Source organism: Impatiens glandulifera, chromosome 2, assembly GCF_907164915.1.
Source record: "Impatiens glandulifera chromosome 2, dImpGla2.1, whole genome shotgun sequence".
Lineage (NCBI taxonomy): Eukaryota > Viridiplantae > Streptophyta > Magnoliopsida > Ericales > Balsaminaceae > Impatiens > Impatiens glandulifera.
In genome coordinates, this window is record NC_061863.1 from 2,442,917 (window position 1) to 2,457,267 (window position 14,351).

The following is a 14,351-nucleotide window of genomic DNA, read 5'->3' on the forward strand; positions in this document are numbered from 1 at the left end:
GAGCCCCATCTCCGTAGAACAAAACAAAAAACTGTCTTATACCATAATTGAACCCACCATCTTAATTAATAACACTACTAAAACATTTAGAGTATATTAATTTTGTTAATTTAAATACAAAATTATTCCATACAATAAACCACTTTATATAATCCTAGACATTGCTAATGTAGAATGGAATAATGTATTCTTAGAGTTTGAAAATAAATTCACATATCGAGCATATTTAGAATCAAAACCATTATTATGAAAGAAGAGATTCTTGACAATAACAAATTGAAAATAGTGGCAATTATAGTTTTAGGCATGGCAATTTACTATATATTAATATCTAGCTTTCCTTAAACAAATGTGTGATATCTCACATTATGCAATTATAGTAAATAAAGACTCTTTACAAGGATTAGGCTAATAAACTATATATACATTTTGAGTTTGGAATGTGGTGGTTCAATAATTGGCTAAGGGTATTTATAGACTATTTTCTTATTGGCAAGGGTACATGGGTTTGAAACGTTACAGGTGGTAGAGCCGACTCGGTGGTGGGAATAAAGTGTCACGGGAAGCACCACTTGAATCATACGGAAATAAAGTGTCACATGTATCGCATCTAGAGTCCTAACCGGGAAAACAACAAGTTTGGAAGATTGTGATATCCCATTAGAAATCACAGTAAATATAGACTTCTTATAAAAGTGAGACTAATAAAAAATAAATATCTGCATTTATACTTTTTAAGTTTGGGTTGTGGTGGTCAAGTCTCAAGTGGCTTATTGTCTAATTTGTTTAATATAGAGTTTGAGAAATAATTATTTATTTTGACACTTTTATACTTGTACTTTGTAACATAATAAGACACTCCAATTTCTGAAATCAAACATTTAAAAATTCATTTGTGCCAACTAATTTTCCATTTGCTTACGGACAAATCAAATTTTGAGTTTATGAATATTCAAACTAGTCTTGTTAGATTTGAGATAGAATAATCAAAAAGTACTAGAAAAGATATTACTACTAGCATTAAGAAACAAAAATGGAACTTCTTATCATATAAGTTCAAATTAAGGTATTAAAGTGCTAAGAGTTGACTTAAGTGACCAAAAGGTTATGGGTTCGATTTCATCTGTAAGCGTTTTAAGTTTAAACGGAGGACCATAATTGTGCAGTGTCATACTAGTTCTCCTCTAATTCAAAAAAAAAATTCAAATAAAGTTTGATCAAAGAATTGTTTGCAAGAGTTCAATAGTAAACTTTTAGTATATTTAAGCTTACATAAAGAGATTGCAGTTTTGTAAGTTCCAAGCTTAGAAGAAAAATTTAGTGAGAGCTCACCAAGGCGGAGAAACTGTTGTAATCCAGAATACCATAAAATATCTCTACTTATTTCATATGAAGAATGAAAGGAAGATTTATACTCCAAATATAACATTTATAGATAGTAGGTAGAGCTATCAATTTGGGTTAGACACGTTGGATTAGTCTGTCCCGTCATACAATTTATACGAGTTGGGTTAAAATATTAGCAACTCATTTGGAAGTGGGCCTATACGGGCCAGTCCGCTCGGGTCGCGGGCTTAGACGAGTCGAGCTTGAGTTGGCAAAAAAAATAATTTGACTTATAGCTTTATAGGTAGAGCGGTCAGACGTCAGACGGGTCATGGCAGGGCAGACCTACCCACCAAAACCCATCGTTTGATGCGTCGACGACAAAACAACCCACCATCCCGGCGGGCTGAAAATCCTCAACCTATCCCAACCTAAGGTGGGTTGCGAGTTAAACGGGTTAGCCCACAAATTGTCTCACTATAAATAAATATTATTAATAATAGTAAGTAGAGTTGTCAGATGAGTTTTTATGGATAGTTTCGCCTACAATAAGTTAAGTTGGCCGTCTTCTAATGGTAGGTAAGGTCGGGTGGAGTATAGATGAGGGTAAATTTAAATATATATATATATAAACAAAAAATACATAAAAATAAAAGAAAAGTAATTTTAAAATAAGTATATATATATTTTTAATTTAATCCTTATTTTTAGTAAATTTATTTTTAAATTAAATTATTTCTCAATAACTTACATTCAATTAAGTTATTAATTTTATTTTTATAACAAAATTCTTTACTTTTTTTTCTTTTCAATATTCCATTCTCTGTCTCTCCTATGTTAGTTTTTTTAACCTTAACTTCTTCGTTAATTTTCTTTATAGTTTTATGATTATATATATTTTTATTCTGATTTTATGTTTTTGTTAATAATTTACAATAAAAAATAAAAGAATTAAAAAAATATATATTATTGTCATTTTTTAAACATAGATGAAGTTCATATTCATTCACGTTATTGATCTAATTTTCAATATAATATTAATATAGAAGAAAATACATCTAATACTAAAGAAAATCAACCTCATTTAATATTTTCAAGAGTTGAAATTGTTTTTAATACTCTTAAACGCAATTCGAATTCTAAAAACATCTAGTTAATTAATAAGATGAAATTAGACGAGTTTATATTAAAATGAGTTTGTATCAATCTAAAGTGAGTGAGTATCCAAAAACTAAGTATAAATCACAAATCTAGTATCGTAAATTTCAATACTCGTGGTTTAAAAAGTTTCCATGGTTAGAGTATTCTTCGTCAAAAGATTTAATATTTTGTTTTTTTTATTATTTTTTCTAGAAGAAATCACCTCTTAATCCTTATATATTTACGAATACCCTACTAAAATAAAATATATATTAAGCATATATTAAGAGGTGATTTCTTTTAAAAAATATAACAAGGAAAAAAAATATTGAATTTTTGGATGAAAAGTACTATAACTAAGGAAACTTTGTAAAGCACAAGGATTTAAATTTACGATACTGATTTTGTTATCAATACTTAGTTTTTAGATACTCATCCAACTTAGATTGATACATACTCATTTTAATATAAGCTCTTTTAATTTCATATTGTTGATAAACGAGATGTTACTATATTCCAGAGTATTAAGATCAATTTCAATTTTTGGAAATTTTAAAACAACTCTTTTTCAATATTAAATATATTTTCCTAAATACTAATATTAAATTAAAAATTTACCTCATTAACGATGAAGATAAACTTTTTTTTTTTATTTTTGAAAAATGACAATAATATTTTTCATCTTTTATTTCTTCATTTTCTTTTATAATCTATTAATAAAAACTTATATTTGAGAATATATATAATTTATATAATCTTATACTGAGAAAATTATTGAAGACAAGGAAAAGAAGACAAAGTTTAAGAATACGTGATAAGTTAAATTAATAATATTTTAAATAAGTGAAAATTAATTATATAAAAAAGAAAAAAAAAATGAAAGTTTAGTTTAGAATGTGAATATAAAAAAATAATAAGGAATGTAGTTATAAATAATAAAAAAATTAATCTAATTAAAGGTAAGTGGTGAAATAATTTAATTTAAAAATAAGGATTAAATTAACAAATATATATATATATATATATATTTTTAAAAAAATCCCTGACTTATAGCTAATCCGAAAAAAAATAAGGATTTGGCAACAATCTATAATAATAGTTGTGCGATGACTATTAATAATCACATGTATCATAGAATTGCTAGCGATTACCTCAGATGCAGCCTTAAATTGATGATGGTTGATTAAAGAAGAAGGATTTGAAAGAAAGTTATAAATTAAATATATAGCCGATCGATTATACAATCAGTAAAGTAATTGATCAGATCATCCAACTCGATCGATCGCCTTTCACACAGGTTCGGAGAAGGAAGGATGTTGTGGAAAATTAAGGTGTTTTTAAGCGACATTTCATACCAAAATCTAAACATATAGTTTCCATGATTTCTATGATAATTGATAAGATCGTATTGATGTAGTTCTCATATGAATACGCGTGATCTGAGTCAGACCTGATAGTATCGATGAAAATGAGAGTTAGTTCAATCAGATCCTTTGTCTTCCTATGAAATATTAAGGAGAAACAATCTCTATTGATTGGAAAGATGAGTGGTTCTCTAAATAACTTCGACCTACAATACCATATATATATATAAATAAGTGGTAAAATATTTAAAGAAGAGAATATACATAATATTTTTCTTATAATTAACTTTTGATTTTATATTATATTATTTTATAAATAATATAATATATATTCTTTAAGATCTTAACAGTATTTAATTATATATTATTTATAATATTCTTTTAAAATCTTAATTCTATAATTAACTTCTTTAATTATATATATATTATTTTATTTTATTTCATAAATAAAATAATATATGTTATATTTATTTATAATATATTATTATTTTCTTTTATCTAATCGATCAAATTATTATGGATATAGGTTTTTTAAAATTCATTATAAAATATTTTATTGAATTTTGTAGAGAAAAAATAAATAAAGTGTTTACCGCGCCAATTATGTGATCGGTGCTGAAAATATTTTCACAATCAACTATCGATATATTTCCTCCGCTACCTTAAAAATCGAGAGGCAGACGGCCATCGACTTCATTATGATAAAGTCATTTTATTCTGGGTTGGCAATGACTTTAAGTTTAAGGTGATTTGACCAACTTTTATAAAAATAATTTATCATTATTTTACTAAAAAATTATTACGAGAGAGTTGGATAGAAGTACTAACAATTATTTTATGAAACATAATTACTTAAAATTTTAATTTAGATGAAATTATTTATTTAATATGTATTATTAGCTCAGGAAAAAAAAATTCATCACGAAATTATTCTGTTCTTCATTTTTTTTTTCCTACACGTACATTTTGACCTTACTTCAAAACTTAAAAGAATATTTAAAAAAAAAAAAATCAATGGAGTTAGAAATGACAATCAAACAGAAAATATGTCAAAATGTTTTCAACCAAAATTTATTCAAAGACAATATCCCACCATTTAAAATTATAGTGAAAATCGAACATAAAACATTTGATGCATTCAAAATATTGCACTTGCTCAATTGGCAGACCACTACCAGATCAAAAGCAGTTGTTAATCTTTCATTCATAAAAAAAACTTCTATCAGCATATCTGTTTCTCAACAGACAGTTATAGCTTAAGACAAACATCACTTGCTCCATCGTCAATAACTAACTACAATACAACCGTGACATTACCAAATCAACGAAAGAAATGTCCCGAAAACTTAGGGTTTGTCAAGAAGAAGTATGGTTTTTAAAAGGGTCAGCCTTAAACTGAAGGCTCCCTCAAACCTGTAGGCAAATCCAGTTCATTTTCATTTTCTCCTAAAGGATCAAAATGACAGTCAACCATATCCTTTGTAACTTCTTCCAACCTCGGTGGGTCCCACTGCAAAGATCGATCAGTCAGCTTATAATATGACGAAACAAAATACAACAAAATAAGAACATACCTTTGGAGCAAAATCTTTGTCAACTAATCGTGCACGTACACCCTATTGAAGCAAAAATCCAAAACAGTTATACAAACTCGCAAATAAATAAATTGTAATGAAAAGGCTCATATAGGTACCTCGCAGAAATCATTAGAAACCCGTTTGGATATGCAATTCAACGAGACTCTATATTCACGAGCTAGGCATTGGTCAAGAGGTTGAAATCTACCTTCTCGTATCTGTAAACAAACAATTGATTAGAATTTCAAATACTTAACTGCTAAACTAATCTGCATTTTGGGTATGAATGGCAACTTACTGATCGTAAAGTCAATTTAAGACTAAGTGGCGATGATTGTTTAAGTTTGTCGAGTGTTTTGATACACCAATCATCATACGACTCTGCAGCCTCTTTCTCCTGTGTGGAACAAGAATCCGTGATTTTTTTATGAGATCATAATCGGTTCTCATTTTCAAAAGAAAAAATATACATCACAAATTTTGTCAGTTAAATACAAAAGTATCATGACTAGCCTAATCAGCTATATTGCTAACTATAATATCTAATCAGGATTCAATACCCATTCTTTGAAAAAAGTCCACTTGCTGATGTTGTTCAGACTCTGCTTCTCATATTTAGAGTCTTATAGTATTCATCTATAAAGGGTGATAAATAAAACACTCATACTCTTTTTTCTGAAAAAATCATAAATCGGGCTTTCTAAGGAGCCAATGGACCCATTTTCAAAAGCAATTTTTTTCTGAGTTAGCAGAGAAACTGTGAAATTTCAGAATCTGTGTGGCACACAATGAGTAGTTAGTTCTATTTTCAAATGTGATCCATTTGGATGGAAAGTCATACAAATGGTGCTTCCAAAATCAACTCAATAAGTCCAACATTAATTCCTTACTATGTGCGATTGGACAAATCATATTTGAAGTAACGAAGGTCGTTTAGCAATTCTAAATGAGAATTTATGGAGCAAAGCTGGACTTAAGCTCAATCCTGAGTCAAGTTTGACAGAACCCGAGATACTTGACTCAGTTCAGGTCGCTTGAACCCCAATATATTAGTAGAGTATGGATCTATTATTGAAGATGATTGAATAATATAATCCAACATATCAAAAAATATATTTAACTCGGGCATATATAAACTAATAATGCATATAAAGTTTTTACCAGGGCTTCAATGATTTCTTCAACGGTGTCCTGACTGAAGCATTTGTCGATGGTTTCAATCCTGAAGAATCATGGAAACAAAACAAATTTCTAAAAACCTTAAAAACTGATCCTTATTCAAAACAAATGGGTTCAAGTAAAAATGCATTCTTTATTTTAAAGGCAACTTTTGGAAAATCACTAAATTCTTTTGTGCAAGACATTACTTGTGGAGAACGCTTCTCTTATCTGGGTAGACAAGATCACCATATTGTGCAAGAGAGTTCTCAATAATGGAAGGCATGTCAGTCATCAATTTACCAAGACGATCTTCAATCAAAGAAAGCCTCTGTGAGGAAAAAGATATGGAAACATCTTATAAGATTAAAAAGGAATAATGAATAACAGACACATTAACTGAAGATTAAGGATGAAAACCAACCGCATTCAATGAATAGTGTGTTGCTAGGCCACAAGCAATCATTTCAACTCCATTAAGCTTTTCTCCCGTCAGAGCCAAGAACTCACCTGAAACCACAAAAGAGAAGTTATATTAAAAATCAAAATAGATTGGATCATGATTAACACGTTTTTAGTTTTTCATTCAGAGAGGTACCGAAATAACCAGGCAGACGGGAAAGATAGAAAGAAGCCCCTGCATCAGGGTGAAAACCCAGTTGAGCTTCTGGAGTTGAAAAAACCTGCGGTTTTATAGAAAATGTGCATTTATAAGAAAGTCAAAAACACATTTGAATCCCGAAAAAGAAGACCCAAAAACAAACAAGCAATTATAAGTATTAACTTTTGTGGAATCAAAATGGCAGCAGGGTTTTAGAAACATACAGTTTTATCGGTTGCTACACGGAACATTCCAGGAAGTGAAATACCTGCACCACTGCCCATACTGACACCGTCCAAGATAGCCACCTGTATATCCATAGATTATCATCATATGCAAAAGCAAAAACTAGAAATATGCATTTCATTGGAGTTCTCCACATTCCACTCAGCTACTCAAAATAAATGTTCATACTTAACCAAGAGATCAAAAAAGAATCACCGGAGAAATTTGTAAAAGTATAGGGATATAGTGTAATTAGAGATGAGGGTGATATTGAAATTAATGTTAGTAGAGGAAGGAATCTACATATATAAACATATTTAAAAAAAAAATTAAATTATAAGTTGTTTCACATCTGGATCCAAAACCAGATACAGAAACAGAAACAAAAGTTATAAGTATTTTGAGATGGGGCCATTGTATGAATGATCTTGAATATGAACAAATTGAATCAGATTTTCTCTTCTCATGCTTAGACCATTCCTTCTCATATGAACTTCTTCACTAATTTTCTCACTAAATCCTAGATTTGTAATATAGGCTTTGTTCGTTTATGGATTATTTTGGGGTTATCCCCAAATAACCTTGTTCGTTCGGGGTTATGAAAAAGTGAGTCCAGGGGGTGTTTGGGTGAAATGACATTAGAGGTATAAATATATGAGTTTTTTAAAAAAGAAATAGAGGGTATTTTGGTTAATGATTTGAATGATGTGTTGATGAGGGAAAGTAGGATGGGATGGTGGGTTATTTGAGATTATCTTCAAATCACCCAAAACAAACAAGGCCAGGTATATTACAAATTTCAAATCATGATGGAGCGGCCTCTTAAACAAAAAATGGTTATAAACTAATGGTCTTATTGGGGAAATATGTTGGTCTAGAAGACAATTTAGAGCCTTGGCTAACCTCTACCTCGCCCAAAAGAAAGAAAGACTCTATTATGGATTTTGTTTTCTGCTGGAGATCTATCATGACTCTTTTGCACATTGTTAAATATATCAGCAAATTTTAGCATGTAAAACCTAAAAGCAAATTGAATACTCACATTTGGCTTCAAATAGGTTCCCAATAGGTATATAAAGCCATAAAGTGTCCTGAAGAACATTTTACACTCTTCAGTATTCCCTGCATATACTCATATAATTAGATCAATATTATATAAATGCATATGGATATTGATATTGATATTTACGCCTTTAAGAAAGACTGTGCCTAGTACGAACACAACGAATTCATTAGATTACCCTGAACCCAAACAAACAGACTAAACCCTAAACCCTAAACCCTAATTAGATCAATAAGACTGCCTAGTAAGAACACCGTGAATTTATTAGATTACCCCGAACCAGGACAAACAGACTCGATAATGGCACAAAGAATATCAAACAATGGACATTTTTTACACATAAAGATGAGATGATATCGCACCTTCATTAAGCATCTGATAGAGAGAAACTACATCTGAACCAGAACAGAATGCCCTGCCACTTCCCTATGTACTTAACAGCTTTAGATTCCAACATAAACAAATAATCTGGAGAATCAATGAAGAAGAAGAAATGTGTTACCTTCATTATGACAAACCCAATATCTGGATTTTCTTCCCATGACTCATAGAGCCTTTTCAAACGAGATGCCTATAAATAAATCAAAAGAGAACTAAATTACTTATCTATTACTATCATTTTCTCTGTAACTAACTGAGCTATCAATGTGGGAATTGGGGTTTTAACCATAGAACTATCAATCGCATTTAGAACAGACGGTCTACTGAGCACAGCAGCTCTGGATTTAGCTCTTCCTTCAACCATAACCTGAAGATTACAATCAAATCAAATGAAAAACGTAAACGAACACTTAGAATTCCTGAATCATTCACGATACAGTATGACAAAACTGACCTCCTCTTCGACATCGTAGGGTGAAATGTTGGGTAGAGCGGAGAAATGTCTTTGTAGAGATGGAAATGAACGCCTTAAAGGCGATAACAGCTTCAGTCTCTGCATCTTCGGCACACTCAGGCCACTCTCTCTCTATATATATAATCTGGGCTCCGGCGGCGGCGGGGGGTTGAAGCGCCGACTATGCTTGAGGAAGGAGATTGGGAACTCTGTTTAGATGTTTAAGTTCATATTTTATTTCTTAGAAAAATATAAATCTTTTTTCTTTTTCATTTTTTTTAAGGGTTTAGAAAATTGATTAAAATGAAATAAGAATTTGTATACATAGCTAAACCCTTCTTAATAATTTAATTCTTCAACATTTAAATTGCAATAGATTTTAAAATAATAATAATAACAATAATATAAAGTCATTTTTCTATTATAAAATAGTTTGTTACGATCAAATTATCAAATTGAGACTCTGCAATTTTAAAAATTATTTTTCCATGCTCGTTATTATTAAAATTATATAAAAAACAAAGTGTCATTTATAAATAAAAGATTAATTTTATTAATTTAATTATCAAATTTGAGTGAATTGAGAATTTTGACTACCGAATTTCAGAGAATTAGTAGTGAAACCAACATTTTGCTATGCCATTTAGATAATAAATTAACCATGTTTAAATTAAAAATGTTTGAATTCGATAATAAAAATCCTTGAAAGTTGTTATTATTCATGTCTTTTAATTTTTTTTTAAATATATTTGGTAAATGAATCAAATAAAATTGAAAGTTGTTATTATTCATGTCTTTTAATTTATTTTTAAATATATTTGTATTATTTTTTTGGTAAATGAATCGACTTTTTAACCGACTAATAAACTCTGAAATGTACAGTTTCAGTTTATTTTTAAATGAACGTCAATCATTTAATTCATTTAGTTGAACCAATTACATCTTAAATTATGAAGTTTTTTACTATACATTTACCTTTAGAAAAAACAGATTGATCTTGGATGCATGCTTTAATCCATGTAAAAAAGGTGTATCTTGTAACAAATCTGTGACATGCATCATGAAATCTATTTAACATTTGCAAGTTAAAACAATATAATATGACTATTAATCATTATAACAATCATATGCAAAATTGAAGTTGTTTGCTTGCATCTTCGAACAGACTATTTCTCTACTTAAATCCTTCGCTAAGGCCTTGCGGCATTCCTAGACTCTGAGCCAGGTTGTTCATTCTTTCCTTCATAGCCTGAGATTTAACACGACAAAATCAAATGGGGATCTCTATTGTAGAGAGGGCAGTGATTGGGTGTAAGGAAAAAATAAGTAGAATCACCTGAACGCTCTTCTGATGTGCATCTTTGTAGGCCTCGGTTACCAAAAGAGACAGTTTCTGCCCATAAAGACGAGATTAGGAATGTTACTACATAGAGAATAGAGATAAATGAGTATAATCCCTTAACCAAATCTATTGTGGAATTATGCTTCAAGTGAACAAAGTTCAAGCTATTAGTGTTGCAAGAATTCAATCATATTTGGAAACACTCTTTTGTGATATATCTCATCATGGAGTGGATTTAAAACAAAATCACGTTTGGTAATAGAAGTTAATCAAACACAAATGAAGAAATTTATGGGCAATATATCATCTGGATCCGAATTCAAATCTAGAAACATAAAGTGTTTCCATATAGGACAGATCTCGGAAAGTGATATTTGGCATGAGAGGTGCAATTGAATTAGACTCAATGAAAAATGTGATTTTTTCATTAAATCATGCTACAAAAGAAATGATAACAATTTTCTGCCAAATAGATTTTTTACTTTTGTTTGATGTGGTTTACACTAATATCCTGTCATCAAATCATCAACTAAAATACTAAAATAGCCTTACTTTATTCTTTATAACAATTTCAAATATCAAATACTAAGGATATTTTAGTCATTTTACCCAAATCAACAACTATTTACATCAAACAAGATCAGATTATTTTGAAATAACCTTACATCAAACCATTCCTAAGTTAGGACCTCATTTAGAAACAACCCTCTAATCTTAAGATCACTAGCAAGGTAGAGAGGTAAAGTCTCGTTTAGCTCAGTTGGTTCGAAATGTAATATCATTGGAACAAAAGTGTGTCAAGTTGCTGGAGTGATCTAACTGGGATGGAACCATATAACAAAATGTGTTTCAATCAGATAATTGGATTCTGGAAAGTGCGAGGATAGTCTACCAGTAGAGAATTCAAAACGAGACTAAATAGATTACATCAACTTTCCTTTTTCTTTGTTGTGGAATGATAGATATAAACTTCACTTAATCTCAAGAATTCGGCCTTTTTGCAAAACAGAAAAATTATTTACCTCAGCTCCCAACTCCATAGCTGTTTCAGTTATCTCGATCCGCATAGGCTGTTGGTTGCCAGACAGTGTTGCCTGACATAAGACACAAAAGGCGTGTTAGAGAGAACTAGATTGTTGGACATCTTATGATCTCAATAAGCTAGATGACATGAAAGGAAAGAAATGACAAAGAAACTCCAAACACATACCACAATGTTAAATGAGAAATAAATTAACCACTCAAATAAGCTAGATGACATGAAAGGAAAGAAATGACAAAGAAATTCCAAACTAATTTATCCTCTTTCAAATGACCTTATACATGGTGTTGAATCAAATATGTGATAGTATAGGGTTAGGTATTAATAGAGGGCCAATATTCTTGGGAAGTCTTGACAGAAAGTGTAAACTAGTCCTGAAAATTGTCAAGGGTATTCTTGGAATTCTTTGAGGCTTCCATTTGTCAGGACGCTAATCTTGATGACCAAGCATTTTCCAAATTTCCTTCTGTTTAAGCATCGGCTAAATGAGGATGAGATGGTAACTAAGCAACAACTAGTTAGTATAATTTAGAGGATTAGACCTCAGGTGGATGGATATGATAGACTATGAGTGATGAAACAATGTCTAAAGAAGAACCCTAACTGTAATACTCTATATTGTATATGTAAGGGTGGAGAAAAGATAGAGGGTTCAACTATCATGATCATTTTTTCTGCATAGAGTGATAATGAATTGAAAAACTACCAATCATAATGAAATTGATGGCATAAAGACGAGAATATTCTCAAAGAACTGTTATAGACGTCACTACCATCTCAATTTTGGCAGTATTCGGTTAATCTCCATTACAGAAATACTACAAATAGTATTGATTGAAATCCTTGACAGTAATCATACCTTTACTAGTTCATCTTCACAGTAACCATCAAATTCAGCTCTGGAACAAGACAACAACAAATGAATACATCGATAACACAAACTAAACGTAAAACAGTAACTACATAAGACAGTAATTTATCCGATTGATAACACATACACAGCAAGTTCTTTCTGCACACGTACCGCCTCAACCTGGACTACCATCTGTGCTTTTTTTACAGTCTCATACAAGTTTTGCATGTTACCTAGTATACCTGCCTGATATTAGCAAAGTCAGGTTAAAATCTCAACAAACAAAGAGAATACTAGAAGCAATTAACCATATTGCTTCATCTCTTGTTCTTGATTAGTGTCAGCATGTTCTATAAGCTTAATAAACATGATATATAGTGAGATTTCGTCATTATTTTGATCATAGCATAACAAATACAAAAATTGAGGAAACACAAACAAAGCAACCAACCTTATTATCATTCGCGTCACCATTACTCTCTTTCTTTCCGCCTCCAAATAAACCACGCACCTGGAGAGATCTTCGAGTAGGAAGCGCAATTGAATTGTATCGACACAATTTACCTAGGTATTAGGTCAAGGAATTACTATTTGGTCCCATGAAATTGAAAAATCCATGAGAAGGATCTAAGAAAAACAAAGGTTACATAAGCAGGCTTTCTAAATAAGGGAGAAATCATTTTACCGGTGGAAATTGAAGACGGAGTGTGATTTCTTGTAAAGATGGATAACTGAGGTCTAACAACATAAGAGGTAGCTGAAGCCATTGCTGCGAAATTTGAAGTTACGGAGAGGAGAGGAGAGAGAGAGAGAGTGAGAGAAATGAGAATTGTGAAGAAGCGCGGATAAGAATACAAAGAACTTTAGTCCATCGCCTGAAGCGTGAAGGAGATGATCAATTTTAGGCCTTGTTTGATTTTTTTTAAAGGACTTTATTTAGAAAATTTTGGTTTAAAGTAATGTTTTACAAAATTATTTAATTATCTTATATTTATATTTTAAAATTCAAAATAAAAATATTTTTATATTTTAGTTGGCCAAATGTTATTTAGGATTTCAACTAATAAATTAATTATAAAAAAAAAGCGCTCACCAAAACCTTCTTTATTTACATCGAATTATTAACGGCGTTGTTGGGAGATCAAACACAGGTCACCCGCGTAACAAACATGAATACTTACCATGATTTGTTTCACTAATAAGTGGCTCATCAAGGACTTGTTGGGATCAAAACCTGGTGACATGTGAATACTTAATACTATACTGCAATGACTTGTTATTATTTTGCCAAGAATAAGAACATTTTGTTTCACTAATAAGTTAATTTTCGAATAACCCGACTCAGAAGAGGGCTTGTTTGTTTTCATCAAATATAAACCAAAAATACTAAAGTTGTGCCGGGATTGTACTCGGTCACTCGCGTAAAATGAGAGAATATTTACCACTATATTACAACGACGTTGCTGGGGATTGAACCAGGTCACTCAAGTGACAGACGAGAATATTTACCATTATACTACAACGACAAATATTGGGAATCAATTATTAGTGAAACAAACAGTGGTAAATATTGTTTGTTTTCATCGAATTATTAACGTCGTTATTGGGAGATCGAACACAGGTTACCCTCGTAACAACATGAATACTTAGCACTGTTTGCTTCACTAATAAGTGACTCACCAAGGGCTTATTGGGATCAAAACCTATTGCCATATGTGAATACTAAATACTATACTCCAATGACTTGTTATTATTTTGGCAAGAATAATAACATTTTGTTTCACTAATAAAAAATAACCCGACTCACAAGAGGGCTTGTTTGTTT

The 14,351-nt window shown here is 30.7% G+C and overlaps 2 protein-coding genes across 2 annotated transcripts; both read right to left on the bottom strand.

The window, feature by feature from the left end:
- Positions 1–5,006: 5,006 nt before the first annotated feature.
- LOC124925650 (3-hydroxyisobutyryl-CoA hydrolase-like protein 2, mitochondrial) lies at positions 5,007–9,501 on the bottom strand. The gene is made up of 14 exons (XM_047465716.1): positions 9,290–9,501; positions 9,122–9,202; positions 8,957–9,025; positions 8,817–8,880; positions 8,434–8,513; positions 7,391–7,474; positions 7,164–7,248; positions 6,990–7,075; positions 6,775–6,896; positions 6,569–6,629; positions 5,706–5,804; positions 5,524–5,625; positions 5,405–5,446; positions 5,007–5,340 (listed from the first exon to the last, which is right to left on the bottom strand). The coding sequence occupies exons 1-14, from the start codon at positions 9,392–9,394 to the stop codon at positions 5,221–5,223; spliced, it is 1,200 nt and encodes a 399-aa protein (XP_047321672.1). The 5' UTR covers positions 9,395–9,501; the 3' UTR covers positions 5,007–5,220.
- Positions 9,502–10,268: 767 nt separating this feature from the next.
- LOC124925827 (nucleoid-associated protein At2g24020, chloroplastic-like) lies at positions 10,269–13,380 on the bottom strand. Its single transcript, XM_047465938.1, has 7 exons — positions 13,212–13,380; positions 12,978–13,090; positions 12,672–12,772; positions 12,533–12,572; positions 11,654–11,725; positions 10,626–10,682; positions 10,269–10,538 (listed from the first exon to the last, which is right to left on the bottom strand). The coding sequence occupies exons 1-7, from the start codon at positions 13,291–13,293 to the stop codon at positions 10,464–10,466; spliced, it is 540 nt and encodes a 179-aa protein (XP_047321894.1). The 5' UTR covers positions 13,294–13,380; the 3' UTR covers positions 10,269–10,463.
- Positions 13,381–14,351: the final 971 nt, after the last annotated feature.